The sequence below is a fragment of the Squalius cephalus genome, assembly GCF_949319135.1.
Source record: "Squalius cephalus genome assembly, chromosome: 16".
In the NCBI taxonomy this organism is placed as follows: domain Eukaryota; kingdom Metazoa; phylum Chordata; class Actinopteri; order Cypriniformes; family Leuciscidae; genus Squalius; species Squalius cephalus.
In genome coordinates, this window is record NC_137137.1 from 36,065,618 (window position 1) to 36,080,789 (window position 15,172).

At 41.0% G+C, this 15,172-nt stretch overlaps 1 protein-coding gene across 1 annotated transcript in view; it reads left to right on the plus strand.

Annotated features, from left to right (window-relative positions):
* The window catches only part of mib2 (MIB E3 ubiquitin protein ligase 2), a 79,320-nt gene that overhangs the window by 38,710 nt on the left and 25,438 nt on the right, over positions 1-15,172 (plus strand). The window contains exons 4-8 of the mRNA XM_079898107.1: positions 4,363-4,469; positions 6,358-6,552; positions 6,880-7,022; positions 9,519-9,626; positions 9,945-10,049. Of these exons, the coding sequence (XP_079754233.1) occupies positions 4,363-4,469; positions 6,358-6,552; positions 6,880-7,022; positions 9,519-9,626; positions 9,945-10,049 (658 nt within the window). The remainder of the gene's footprint in view (positions 1-4,362; positions 4,470-6,357; positions 6,553-6,879; positions 7,023-9,518; positions 9,627-9,944; positions 10,050-15,172) is intronic.

The following is a 15,172-nucleotide window of genomic DNA, read 5'->3' on the forward strand; positions in this document are numbered from 1 at the left end:
CTCTCTTTTTGAACAAATTGCAGCACATTCATTTAATTCTGAATTTCACATGTAAGTTGAAAGGCATTTGTTTGTGCATAGTAAAACATAAGCTATCTGTAACATTTATCACGTTCATAAGTGTGCGTGCATTTATTAATTATTATCTCAATGAATAATGCGACAAGGAAGAAGCATGTAAACTGCGTTGTTTGTTTATTCAGAAATAATTGAATGGATCGGAAAAGTAACAAAAGAGGACATCGAGGGCTGAGGCTGACTATTATCATAATTTATTTCTGTCATGGCAAGACTGCTTCATGTGTCTGTTCATCGTCGAAGGTCCCCGTTTTTTTGCTGTCATAGGCGAGCAGCGTGCCGCATTTAATGCACGAGACAAAGCCAACACATATGTTGTCACTCCCCACGACTAGTTTAAAATGTTTCCATACCTCCGATTTTCCTCCAAAATTGCTAAAAGTTAATTCTCCTGTTTTAATTTTTTTCTTTGCTTCTTCAAGCACTTAAGCTACAGTATAGTACAGCACGCACAGCAGGAGTGATGCGTCACGCGTGCGAGACTGCGAGTGCGAGTGGACGAGACGCTGCTTGCGCATGACACGTGACGTGCTTTATCAAGGGCTCGACCCGACCCGGCCCGAGGACAGTGGCGTGAAATATCGGCCCGGCCCGCGGGTCGGGTCAAGTCCGGGCTCGGGCTCGGGCTCGGGCTCGGGCAGAGAATCTAAGCTCTACTGTGGACACTTGTGGAGAAGTTAAACATGATGATGAGATGATCAGTGTAACTCCACAACAACTACAGAAATGTCTCCACTAACATTCAGAAGCTCTTCCTGAGTCTCTCCGTAAGGCTGCACTCGCTACTGGTTATACTGGGATTCTGGATGAGGGAGATTGGCCTGTTCTGTTATTGCCGGAGTTTCTGAAGCTCGTGTAAAGACTCCGCCCTCTTCTGAACGGGGGCGGTGCTAAAGCTCATTTGCATTTAAAGGGACACACACAAACGGTGCGTTTTTCCTCACACCCAAAAAGGGGCAAATTTGACAAGCAATAATAAATGATCTGTGGGGTATTTAGAAATGAAATTTCACAGACACATTCTGGGGACACCAGAGATTAATATTACATCTTGTGAAAAGGGGCATAATATGTCACCTTTAAGATATTCATGTTGTCAGTACAGAGCGAGAGGCAGTTTTGGTGTTTAAAGTTCATGGATTGTTTGTGTCTGTTGCGTGCAGAGCGTCACACACACACACCGTCTTACCTTTGATCTCACACACACCTGAGACACAAGAGCCACAGGCTTTCAGAGATTTAGTCTGATGCTGTCTTAAGCCGTGAGCGGTTCAGGCGGTGCCATATGGCGAGAGACGGCGTGTGAGAACGCACTCAGTGTCACTGCGCGATACTCCTGATTTCAGGAGAAAATGAGAAGGGCAAAAACAGCCGAACCAGAGCAAGGGTAGTGGACTCTGTTGATGGGATAGTTCCAGTTGAGGAGGAAGCGTGGATGGTTGAAGTATGGGAATAGGCAGTTCCTTTGCTCCCCGATCAGATCAGGTCTTCACTATAAGGTACGTGCGGTCAGTCGCTGTTATTACCGTGGTTTAACTAGTGTTCAGAGCATGTGTTTCCAAACGTGATGTGTGTTCACTGTGCTCTACAAGAACTAGCGCTTCCATTCGTTCAGCCAAATGTCATTAATTTTGAATATTACAATTGCTTTTTCTATCTGCTTGTATTGTCGAAAGCACTGGAGGATACAAATAAATAAGATATTTGAATTAGGGGTATATATATATATATATATATATATATATATATATATATATATATATAGGGCTGTGTATTGACACAAATTTCACAATTTGATTCGATTTCGATTCAATATCGATTATTTTGGATATCAGGTTCAATACATGGCAAATTTTCTCAAGCAAAATAAATCTCTTAACTAATGCTGTAAACTATGGGAGTCAGTTGTAACCAATAGGCTTCATTAGCCTACTGTAATACTGAAGGTAAAAATTAACTGATTTGTATACAAACACTAAAATTACATTTTTATTTATTTTTATAATAATAAAGTAATATGAAATATTAACATTTAAATGGTGGCTGTCATAAAAACCTGCCAGATTTATTCAAACATGCATTAAAAATTTAAGAACATTAAAATTATAATGAATATATAATATGGTGCATATATTTAGCAGCATGCTCCTCTCTAGAGTTAATATTTCTCGCTGACTGACGAGTTTATGGTCACTGGATATGTTTTTTCTGAGGTAAATGTGACGTTACATGACATTGTTTACTAACGTCTTTCCACGGTTGAAACACTGACTGAGCGATTCCATGTCTCATGATACGGATTTCGATAAGTTGTGCTCTATCTTTTAACACACTTTCAGAAGCTCATTCATGTTTATCTCGCGCTGTAACTGGTGTTATTAAGGCGGAAGAGAAGATCATGTGCTTCTCTAGAGCTGAGCCAGAGCGATCTCACGCCACAGCGACAAAACGGTATTTATGTTTTTCAATTTCGTAAGAAAATGGACGTAATTTGAAATCTGAGACTTTGTTTCATATCAATAATAACAAAGCACAAAGATGATTGCGATTTATTGGATGGGATACGCTACAATGTTACATTCATTCATCAACTGAAAACAGGATGACTGATCGATTCTTGGGATTTAAGAATCGATATCGGTTCGTAAAAATGAGAATCGATTAAAATCGAGAAATCAATATTTTTTACCCAGCCCTAATATATATATATATATATATATAATGTATATATGTATGTATGTATTGACACCCCTAATTCAAATATCTTATTTATTTGTATCCTCCATCTTTTTTTTTAAAGAAATTCCAGCAGTGTTTACCATTTTTAAATCAATAAATGTAATACTGCATTGACGAATTTCCAGCCTCAACCATTTAACACTCTATATCTACTATAGCAGTCATTCTGACCGCTCATTCATTATTTGCATATAATTTCAATAAGCTATATCAAATCTAAGAAGAAATGGATCTGTAATGTTAGGATAGGTAATAACATCAGAACACTACATTTTAATTCTAATGTATGTGAAAATGTATTAGTTAATCGACAACCACAGAACAGCTATTGTACAGATACAAAGTCGAAAATTATACATTTTTTATTATTTTCTTTGTAAAATTAAAACAAATTTATTCATCCTTGGATATTAGAATACAATAACTTACAAAAACATCGCCAATATGCATTTCAATGCACAGGTAAAACCTTTATGGGCACATATGAAACGCATATGCCCCAAGCTGGCCAAAACTGTCATTCTGACCGTCACGGGAAAAGAATATGAAAATATAATAAACTGCGAGAAAACGAACCGAACTTTTCCAGTCCATTGAATTTGAATGGATTTACTGTTTCATTATTTAATTATGAGCATCAGTCTTGATACAAAACTCTGCAAAGCATTAATTTGTGAAACAAATGGAGAATTCTGCTGGGTTGACTAAAGGAACATCTGCCATGTTTCCATCCAAAGCTGTGAATTTAACTTGGGTGCAAAATTGGAATATCACATAAAACATTTGTGAATAAAGCTTCCTGGGAAACTGGTAATAAAGAGTTTAATGGCATCGACTCTGATCAAAGTGTGCATGTGACGAACACGGATGACGCTGACGTGCAGATTCATAAACAGCGCTAAAGAATGCAGCGTGTTTTTGGGATGCTGAAGAAACTACGTTCATGATGCTAACATTGCCCAACATGAAAATAATGCAACAAAAATAATGCAAATAATGCAACATGAAAATAATGCAACATGAAAATAATGCAACAATGAAAATAATGCAACAATGAAAATAATGCAATAATGAAAATAATGCAACAATGAAAATAATACAATAATGAAAATAATGCAACATAAAAATAATGCAATAATAAAAATGCAATACTGGAAATAATGCAACATGAAAATAATGTAATAATGAAAATAGTGCAATAATAAAAATAATGCAATTAAGCGGCAGGGAAGAGGTTTGTTATTGTAAACATGAAAAAACATTTTACAAAAAACAAACAAAAAAAAACATTCTGTCATCATTTACTCATGTTGTTCCAAACCTGTATGAGTTTCTTCTGCTAAACACAAAAGGATATATTTTGAAGAATGTGGGTAACCAGACAGTTGATGCTCCCCTAGTATAAAACAAAACAAAACAAAACATGGAAGTCAATGTGGAGCATCAGCTGTTGGCTTACACACATTCTCCAGAACACCTATAGCCATTGGGAAAGGTCCCGATGTTCCTCTGGATGGTCACCTTCTCTTCTTCTCTGCTCCTCAGAGTGAGCTTGACGCCGAGGCAGAACCTGTCCAGGATCATCCTGAAGGGAATCTTCCAGGGCGTGAAGGTGGTCCGGGGACCCGACTGGGACTGGGGGAACCAAGACGGTGAGACTCCTCTGATCACTCATGTACACATCGGCCCAGAGGCTGAGAGGAACGTTCTGGGTTTAATGAGGCTCTGGATGCTTATTGAAGCGCATAACCATTTCATATGAAGGAAGCCCTTTGACTGTCTTTATGAACTTTACGACTTTATAGTTTTGGCAAAATGCGTTTTAAAGGTGCAGTGTGTAATATTTAGGAGGATCTGTTGACAGAAATGCAATATCATAAACATAACTGTGTATTCAGTGGTGTATAAAGATCTTACATGATGAACCGTTGTGTGTTTATTAGCTTAGAATGAGGCGTTTCTCTCTACACACACCGCGGGTCCGCTTACATCGACATGTTTCTACGGTGGCCCTGAGCGGACAAACGCGTTTCCTCACTATGTTGTTCTTCGTGTAAAGAAGCTTCAGCTAAAGTCAGCGAATAAAACACTGACACAATAATGAACAAGTAACAATAATATACACCATAACATCGTTTTACTGAATAATTAGGTAAACATAATTTCTTAATTTATCTTTGTAAAGAAACCTCCGCTTTACTGGCTACTCTCTGCTGTCTCAGACAACGACATCACTTCCTGTCGGCCACCGTAACTTCTGTTGTGTGCAGTTCACAACCTCACCACTAGATGCTGCTAAACTTACACACTGCACCTTTAAATAATTGAGATTCGATCGAATAACCGTGATTGGTGAATAACTGCGACAGGCCGATCACTGAATAAACGAATGAAGGTCTGGGATTCAGAAAGGAAGTGCTTTTCTTCTCCACTGGTTCCACATGAGCTGTAAAAGGTGAAGAGTTTACGGCTGGTGAAATGAGCTCATGTTGTGTTCTCATCATTGTGTGTGTGAAGATCTGTGATCTGTGTTTTCACTGCACTGATGAATGAGTCAAAATGTCTGAGTGCCGTTGATGGACACTAGAAGTGATAGACTGAAGATCTGTGGCGTTACCCTGTGTTTCGCGTGTCATGGCTGTGTTCGTGTTGGTTAGTTAGTGATGTTATGATTAGACGAAGCTCCAGCTCATATTCAACCCCAAAATCAACAGAGAAAGAAAGAAGAAATCGTTTTCCATGTAGAAAATAAAGCCTGTTCTTGGCATGAAGAAAACGAGGCCTACTTTTAGGACCATGAAGATTATTTATTTTATTTACAAACAAGTGAATAAAAAAAAAAAAAAATGTGATTGTAGTATTTATAGAGCATTTTTAAATGAGGGGGAAACAAATGAAAATACCAAAATACACCATTTTCTCTGTGCAAAATATGATTTATTATTTCCTCTTGTGATTTTGGGGTAAATCTTGAGGTTTTGTGAGATTGACATGTATTTGGCATAGATTAGATGTTTTGTGGTATCCTAGTTGTTTAAGGATCCTTTCATTGTGAAAAGTCAAATATTGGCTTTGCTCAGGATAAGTATTGATATGAATTCTCATAACTCTTAAAAACTGGAGTTCAGTTACACAAAAAAAATGTATTCTGTTTGCAGAAACAAGCTTCCATATAAATACATAACTACTGTAGATCGGCCCAAAAAATATGCCTAGATATTGCATATAAAAGCACAGGAATCCTGCATATTGTGAAATATCTGAGATATTTCCAGCTGTATTTTCTGAATCTACTGTGACATTTCTCCGACATTTCTCACTTCATTCAGACGCGACACACACACATGTTGATTTTTAAATGTGTTGTTCTTACTTCTCCCGATCCTGGTCTGAGACTCCTGCCCTGTCCCGCTTGTGTGTGTGTGTGTGTGTGTGTGCGTGTGTGTGTATATGTGTGCGTGTGCGTTTCCGTGTGTGTGTGTATGTGTATATGTGTATGTGCGTGTGTGTGTGTGTGTGTGCACGTGTGTGTGTGAGCAGGAGGCGAGGGGAAGGTTGGGAAGGTTGTGGATATTCGTGGTTGGGATCAGGAATCGGGTCGCAGTGTGGCGAGTGTCACATGGTCCAACGGGACCACGAACGTCTACCGAATGGGTCACAAGGGGAAGGTGGATCTGAAGTACGTGTCGGATGTTCAGGGAGGATTCTACTACAAGGAACACCTGCCCAAATTAGGTAACGTTCATTTACTTATTTATTCACATGTATTTACATCTAAATTACAGTGTCAGACACTCCGATGAATCCATGAACCATCCAGAACCGATGAGTCTTCTTACGTTCCATATGTGTGAGAGAGGGACATTTAGGATTCGATATTACAGAAAATAGTGTTTTATCACATTATATTGTAAGCTACGGAGTCTGCACATGACATGTGGACTATAATATAGAATTTGTTCCCACAATTTATTAATTCGTTCCCTCGTTTCAGTGAGTCGTGGCCACATTGAACTGATTACTGTGGGAAATGTGTGTTTGCGTGTGTGTGTGTGTGTGCAGGCGAGCACGCGGAGCTGCAGAGACAGGACAGCGCGGACACACACTCGTTCCAGCAGGGTGATAAGGTCAAGTGTCTCCTCGAGGTGGATATCCTGCGTCAGATGCAGGAGGGACACGGAGGCTGGAACCCCAAGATGGGAGAGGTGAAAACCATGTGTTTAATACTTATAAGTGCACTATATTTCAAAGAATTATTATTTAAAAAAAAAATTGTAATTGAAGTTTTAAGTTATGAATAACTTTTTTTTTAATTAACTTTAACTTTTGTCAAATTTGAAATTACTTTCTTTTCTGTTGATGTCACCAAGACCATGCAAGTAAGTGGGGAACAATAAGAGTGACCAGTGATATCATAGCAGACGTTTCACAGTTCAGTTCAGCCTTGATGGGCAAAACCAAGCCCTGCTTTATTCCATTCAATATCATTTCAGAAATACCTCAGATTATGAACGTTAAACACGTTGAGTGTAAATGGCCTGAATGTTTTAGTGCTGGGTAATAACATGCATCTCTTCTGGTAATTCAGTTCAAGTCTATGCCTTTACTTGTAGCTGGACTTTAAATTGGACACAAGCATCTCTGTAGTTGTGATGTACTGTAGTGTCTCAGTCTACATCACATTCACACTGGTGTTTTTGGACAAAAATGTGAATATAAAAATAATAATAATAGATTTATATTATTATTATTATCCCCAAGACAGTGATATATTACTATTGTAATACTATGGAATATTAGTTAGCATTTTATTTTACGGTGTCAGTTGAACATCTTACATGTACTTACTACAGTAGTAACAGTAAATTATGCATAATTACACAAGCAACAACACTGAAACAAATCCATACATTTAGTAGGTACATGTTGTGAATTGATATTACGCAGTACTTTTCTTTAATTTGCACTGTAACAACGTCACCTTAATATAAAGTGTAACCGAATATTTCATTGTAAGTATATATTTTTTTGTAGTAAAAATGGTAGCACTTTATTTTACAGTATCTTTTATGTAGTTACTATAGTAATTACTATAAATTGTGCATAGTTACATGCAATTAACCCTAAACCAAACCCTATAGGGAGAACATGTAGTTAATTATTATTTGCTTTAATTGTATAATTATACTGTACTTTTTGGACATTTCTAAATGTAAAATGTAAGTAAAATGTAGTTAAAGGGGTCATGACATAGTTTTTTTTTTTTTGAATATGTTCCTTGATGTTCACTAATAATGGTAATAAAGTTTTTTGCACAAAAACCAAACAAACAAACAAACATAAATGCGGAAAAACTATTATTTTCGACCTACATTAAGCGTCTGTCTGAAATGATGTGTTTTTAAGGCGTGGCTCCTTTAAGGCTGTTATTATGATTGGCTAACGTCACTACACAGGAAACAGTATCAACGCCCACTCGCTATTGAAGACATCATCCTTATAAAACTATCATTTATTGTGTGCTGCAGCTGCTGTCAGATCAACACAGTCGCTGCTTCATCTGTCAATAAAGGTTCACACCGTCCCTCGGTCAGATGCTCCGAACAAACATATAATCCTCCGACGTGACGCCATTAAAACAAACCATCCACTTGTTTCTAGGGATGCACAAATCCACTTTTCCCAGGACTAGGCCGATACCGATACTTACATTTTTGTTACTTGCTGATACCAATACCTGTATTTTCATTGCATTTGTAATTTTTACATTTATTAGGTAGAGAAACCAAAAAAATATGGATCATACTCATTAGTTTAATTTGTTTAGCACAATTCTCTATTACAAATTTGATGATATATCAAAAACTACTTGTGTAATTAATGTACATTTAAAACATTATAAAAGACAAGTAAACATTCAGAAATAATCCAATTACAAATAGCACAGACAAATTCAGTATAAGATAATAATGAAATAAACAGTGATTTCATCAGGGTAGTTCTAATATTTTTCAGGTACAGAATTTGAATAAACCAATCAAATGTAAAAAATTACACTGCATATAATCCTCACTGTATAAAACATATGTACAACGGCGTTGAGTAATATGGGTCAGAGATGTGTGTTCGGTTGCTCAAACGCTCGAGTTTTATTCCGTTCTCCAACTGTACTGTTGGTTAAGAATGAAATGGCTGGAGTTTATTCACCTCTACTATTGAATCCAACGTTTCATCAGCGCTCGGACTCCGCGGTGCTGTTAGTCTGGGGGAAAACTAAACACTATTGGCTATTTAGTAGTAGCAGTAGCGCCGTCATATCTGGCTATAACAGGACAAATAGCCTATAACACGCTCTCACACGTTTATTTTTAAGCATTGTTGGGAGGAGTAAAATTTAAATGGTTACTTGGTTTCAACAACCAGATGCATTTACACTTGTCCAGTTTCGTCTGGAATGCGGCCCAGACCTCCTCCTGATTAAATCCATCTCGAATGCATTTCGGAGGGCATTTACACCTGGTCTTTTCACCATCGGATAGCCATCCAATCACAGAACACGCATGAAGTGGCCAGATGTAAACAGCCCCTTATATGTCAAAAGATCAAGGCAAATTTGATTTCTCATGTCATGACCCCTTTAAGACCATACATGTTGTACTTAAAATTGTTGTATTGGATATCTGTTGTGTTTGTGTTGGCAGTACATCTCCAGAATTGGGTCTGTGCACAGAATAACGGACCGAGGAGACGTGCGAGTCCAGTATAGTAACAACATCCGCTGGACGTTCCACCCCGGAGCTCTGACCAAGGCAAGAAGATCCCACAAATAGCCAGACGTACTCAGAGGAAAAGCCATGTCTGTTGTCCTCACCTGTGAAGTGTTTGTTCCAGGCAGACTGCTGTGTATATTTAGCTACGCTCAAGCTCATACGGTGACTGTCTGCTTCACAAAGCCTGCTTATTCCAAGAAGCAAGCCATAAATAGACAGCTGTGCCTATTTCTCTCTGCTAATGGCGGATGAATGATGCCAGATTGTGGCGATTAGCTAAAGCCTCAGACGACTTTGACTAATTGGTATTTCAGGAAGTGTGTGTTGCTATAACAGAGTCTCTGTGTCTCTGTGCAGGTCAATACGTTTGCCGTGGGCGAGCTGGTGAAGGTTCTGGATGACATTGACAGTGTGAAGAGACTTCAGGTTGGCCATGGCGAGTGGACAGACAGCATGGCTCCTGTAGGTTCCTCATCAACAGACACGTTTTGGGAGTGAAATCACATTTATTTGAGGGAACGAATCCACTAACCTTTAAAATAAAGCAGCACAATACATGTAGCACAGTTCACATGCACAGTACATGTATCAATATAATAATAAAAAAATAGACATACAGAATAGAATAGTTAGTGTTAGTATTAATGGGTCTAGTGTTGATGGAAAATATGCATCTTCAGCAGTTTCTTGAAGATGGCTAAAGACTCAGGTTGAGTTTGGCATTCGTCATTCCTCTAGTCCAGGTGAAGGTCTGTGAAAGTGATTTTGTGCCTCTTTAGGCCACAAGACGCCGTTCACTTGCAGAACACAAGCTTCTGGAGACACATGGATCTGGAGTAATGGGTTTAGGTATAGGGGAGCAGAGCCAATGGTTGTTCTGTAGGCAAACATCAGTGCCTTGAATTTGATTCAAGCTGTGATAGGCAGCCAGTGCAATTTTGTGAGGAGAGATGTGACGTTCTCTTCGGCTCGATAAACTCTCTTGCTGCAGCATCTGGATCAGTTGCAGAGGTTTGACTGATGCTGAAGGAGGTTTGACTAACTGACTGACTGACTGAAGGAGTTGTGTAGCTCTGATAGGAAGGACCTGATCCTCATGATGTTGTATAAGGCAAATCTGCAGGACCGGGCAGTTCTAGCAATGTGGTCTGTGAAGTTCAACTGATCATCAATCACAACTCAAAGGTTCCTGGCTGTCCTGGATGGAGTTATGGATGATAAACCCAGCTGAAATGAGATGTTGTGATGAAGTGTTGGGTTGGCTGAGACCACGAGCAGTTTTGACTTTGCAAGGTTGAGTTGAAGGTGATGGTCCTTCATCCAGCAAGAAATGTCCGTCAGGCTGAGATGCAAGCAGCTCCCGTCGGATCTTCCGGCTGGAATGAGAGGTAGAGTTGTGTGTCATCAGCGTAGCAGTGATGGGATAAACCACGTTTCTGATTGAAAGATCCTAGTGATGACATGTATATGGAGAAGAGAAGCGGTCCCAGCACTGAGCCCTGAGGCACTCCAGTAGCTAGATGATAGCAGTGATGGGAAAAAAACATGTTTCTGAATCACAGATCCTAGTGATGACATGTAGATGGAGAAGAGAAGCGGTCCCAGCACTGAGCCCTGAGGCACTCCAGTAGCTAGATGATAGCAGTGATGGGAAAAAAACATGTTTCTGAATCACAGATCCTAGTGATGACATGTAGATGGAGAAGAGAAGCAGTCCCAGCACTGAGCCCTGAGGCACTCCAGTAGCTAGATGATAGCAGTGATGGGAAAAAAACATGTTTCTGAATCACAGATCCTAGTGATGACATGTAGATGGAGAAGAGAAGCGGTCCCAGCACTGAGCCCTGAGGCACTCCAGTAGCTAGATGATAGCAGTTATGGGATAAACCACGTTTCTGATTGAAAGATCCCAGTGATGACATGTAGATGGAGAAGAGAAGTGGTCCCAGCACTGAGCCCTGAGGCACTCCAGTAGCTAGATGATAACAGTGATGGGAAAAACCATGTTTCTGAATGACAGACACTATTGATGACATGTAGATGGAGAAGAGAAGCGGTCCCAGCACTGAGCCCTGAGGCACTCCAGTAGCTAGATGATAGCAGTGATGGGATAAACCACGTTTCTGATTGAAAGATCCCAGTGATGACATGTAGATGGAGAAGAGAAGCGGTCCCAGCACTGAGCCCTGAGGCACTCCAGTATCTAGATGATAGCAGTGATGGGAAAAAAACATGTTTCTGATTGAAAGATCCTAGTGATGACATGTAGATGGAGAAGAGAAGCGGTCCCAGCACTGAGCCCTGAGGCACTCCAGTAGCTAGATGATAGCAGTTATGGGATAAACCACGTTTCTGATTGAAAGATCCCAGTGATGACATGTAGATGGAGAAGAGAAGTGGTCCCAGCACTGAGCCCTGAGGCACTCCAGTAGCTAGATGATAACAGTGATGGGAAAAACCATGTTTCTGAATGACAGACACTATTGATGACATGTAGATGGAGAAGAGAAGCGGTCCCAGCACTGAGCCCTGAGGCACTCCAGTAGCTAGATGATAGCAGTGATGGGATAAACCACGTTTCTGATTGAAAGATCCCAGTGATGACATGTAGATGGAGAAGAGAAGCGGTCCCAGCACTGAGCCCTGAGGCACTCCAGTAGCTAGATGATAACAGTGATGGGAAAAACCATGTTTCTGAATGACAGACACTATTGATGACATGTAGATGGAGAAGAGAAGCGGTCCCAGCACTGAGCCCTGAGGCACTCCAGTAGCTAGATGATAGCAGTGATGGGATAAACCACGTTTCTGATTGAAAGATCCTAGTGATGACATGTAGATGGAGAAGAGAAGCGGTCCCAGCACTGAGCCCTGAGGCACTCCAGTAGCTAGATGATAACAGTGATAGGAAAAACCATGTTTCTGAATGACAGACACTATTGATGACATGTAGATGGAGAAGAGAAGCGGTCCCAGCACTGAGCCCTGAGGCACTCCAGTAGCTAGATGATAGCAGTGATGGGATAAACCACGTTTCTGATTGAAAGATCCCAGTGATGACATGTAGATGGAGAAGAGAAGCGGTCCCAGCACTGAGCCCTGAGGCACTCCAGTAGCTAGATGATAACAGTGATGGGAAAAACCATGTTTCTGAATGACAGACACTATTGATGACATGTAGATGGAGAAGAGAAGCGGTCCCAGCACTGAGCCCTGAGGCACTCCAGTAGCTAGATGATAGCAGTGATGGGATAAACCACGTTTCTGATTGAAAGATCCTAGTGATGACATGTAGATGGAGAAGAGAAGCGGTCCCAGCACTGAGCCCTGAGGCACTCCAGTAGCTAGATGATAACAGTGATAGGAAAAACCATGTTTCTGAATGACAGACACTAGTGATGACATGTAGATGGAGAAGAGAAGCAGTCCCAGCACTAAGCCCTGAGGCACTCCAGTAGCTAGATGATAACAGTGATGGGATAAACCACGTTTCTGATTGAAAGATCCCAGTGATGACATGTAGATGGAGAAAAGCGGTCCCAGCACTGAGCCCTGAGGCACTCCAGTAGCTAGATGATAACAGTGATGGGATAAACCACGTTTCTGATTGAAAGATCCCAGTGATGACATGTAGATGGAGAAGAAAAGTGGTCCCAGCACTGAGCCCTGAGGCACTCCAGTAGCTAGATGGGAAAAACCATGTTTCTGAATGACAGATCCTAGTGATGACATGTAGATGGAGAAGAGAAGCGGCCCCAGCACTGAGCCCTGAGGCACTCCAGTAGCTAGATGATAGCAGTGATGGGAAAAAACATGTTTCTGAATGACAGATCCTAGTGATGACATGTAGATGGAGAAGAGAAGCGGTCCCAGCACTGAGCCCTGAGGCACTCCAGTAGCTAGATGATAGCAGTGATGGGATAAACCACGTTTCTGATTGAAAGATCCCAGTGATGACATGTAGATGTAGAAGAGAAGCGGTCCCAGCACTGAGCCCTGAGGCACTCCAGTAGCTAGATGATAACAGTGATGGGAAAAAACATGTTTCTGAATGACAGATCCCAGTGATGACATGTAGATGGCGAAGAGAAGCGGTCCCAGCACTGAGCCCAGATGCACTCCAGTAGCTAGATGATAACAGTGATAGGATAAACCATGTTTCTGAATGACAGATCCTAGTGATGACATGTAGATGGAGAAGAGAAGCGGTCCCAGCACTGAGCCCTGAGGCACTCCAGTAGCTAGATGATAACGGTGATAGGAAAAAACATGTTTCTGAATGACAGATCCTAGTGATGACATGTAGATGGAGAAGAGAAGCGGTCCCAGCACTGAGCCCTGAGGCACTCCAGTAGCTAGATGATAACAGTGATAGGAAAAACCATGTATCTGATTGAAAGATCCTAGTGATGACATGTAGATGGAGAAGAGAAGCGGTCCCAGCACTGAGCCCTGAGGCACTCCAGTAGCTAGATGATAACAGTGATGGGATAAACCATGTTTCTGAATGACAGATCCTAGTGATGACATGTAGATGGAGAAGAGAAGCGGTCCCAGCACTGAGCCCTGAGGCACTCCAGTAGGTAGATGATAACAGTGATAGGAAAAACCATGTATCTGATTGAAAGATCCTAGTGATGACATGTAGATGGAGAAGAGAAGCGGTCCCAGCACTGAGCCCTGAGGCACTCCAGTAGCTAGATGATAACAGTGATGGGATAAACCATGTTTCTGAATGACAGATCTAGTGATGACATGTAGCTGGAGAAGAGAAGCGGTCCCAGCACTGAGCCCTGAGGCACTCCAGTAGCTAGATGATAACAGTGATGGGAAAAACCATGTATCTGATTGAAAGATCCTAGTGATGACATGTAGATGGAGAAGAGAAGCGGTCCCAGCACTGAGCCCTGAGGCACTCCAGTAGCTAGATGATAACAGTGATGGGAAAAACCATGTATCTGATTGAAAGATCCTAGTGATGACATGTAGATGGAGAAGAGAAGCGGTCCCAGCACTGAGCCCTGAGGCACTCCAGTAGCTAGATGATAACAGTGATAGGAAAAACCATGTATCTGATTGAAAGATCCTAGTGATGACATGTAGATGGAGAAGAGAAGTGGTCCCAGCACTGAGCCCTGAGGCACTCCAGTAGCTAGATGATAACAGTGATGGGATAAACCACGTTTCTGATTGAAAGATCCCAGTGATGACATGTAGATGGAGAAGAAAAGTGGTCCCAGCACTGAGCCCTGAGGCACTCCAGTAGCTAGATGATAACAGTGATTGGAAAAAACATGTTTCTGATGGACAGATCCCAGTGATGACATGTAGATGGAGAAGAGAAGCGGTCCCAGCACTGAGCCCTGAGGCACTCCAGTAGCTAGATGATAACAGTGATAGGATAAACCATGTTTCTGAATCACAGATCCTAGTAATGACATGTAGATGTAGAAGAGAAGCGGTCACAGCACTGAGCCCTGAGGCACTCCAGTAGCTAGATGATAACAGTGATGGGATAAACCACGTTTCTGATTGAAAGATCCCAGTGATGGACATGTAGATGGAGAAGAAAAGTGGTCCCAGCA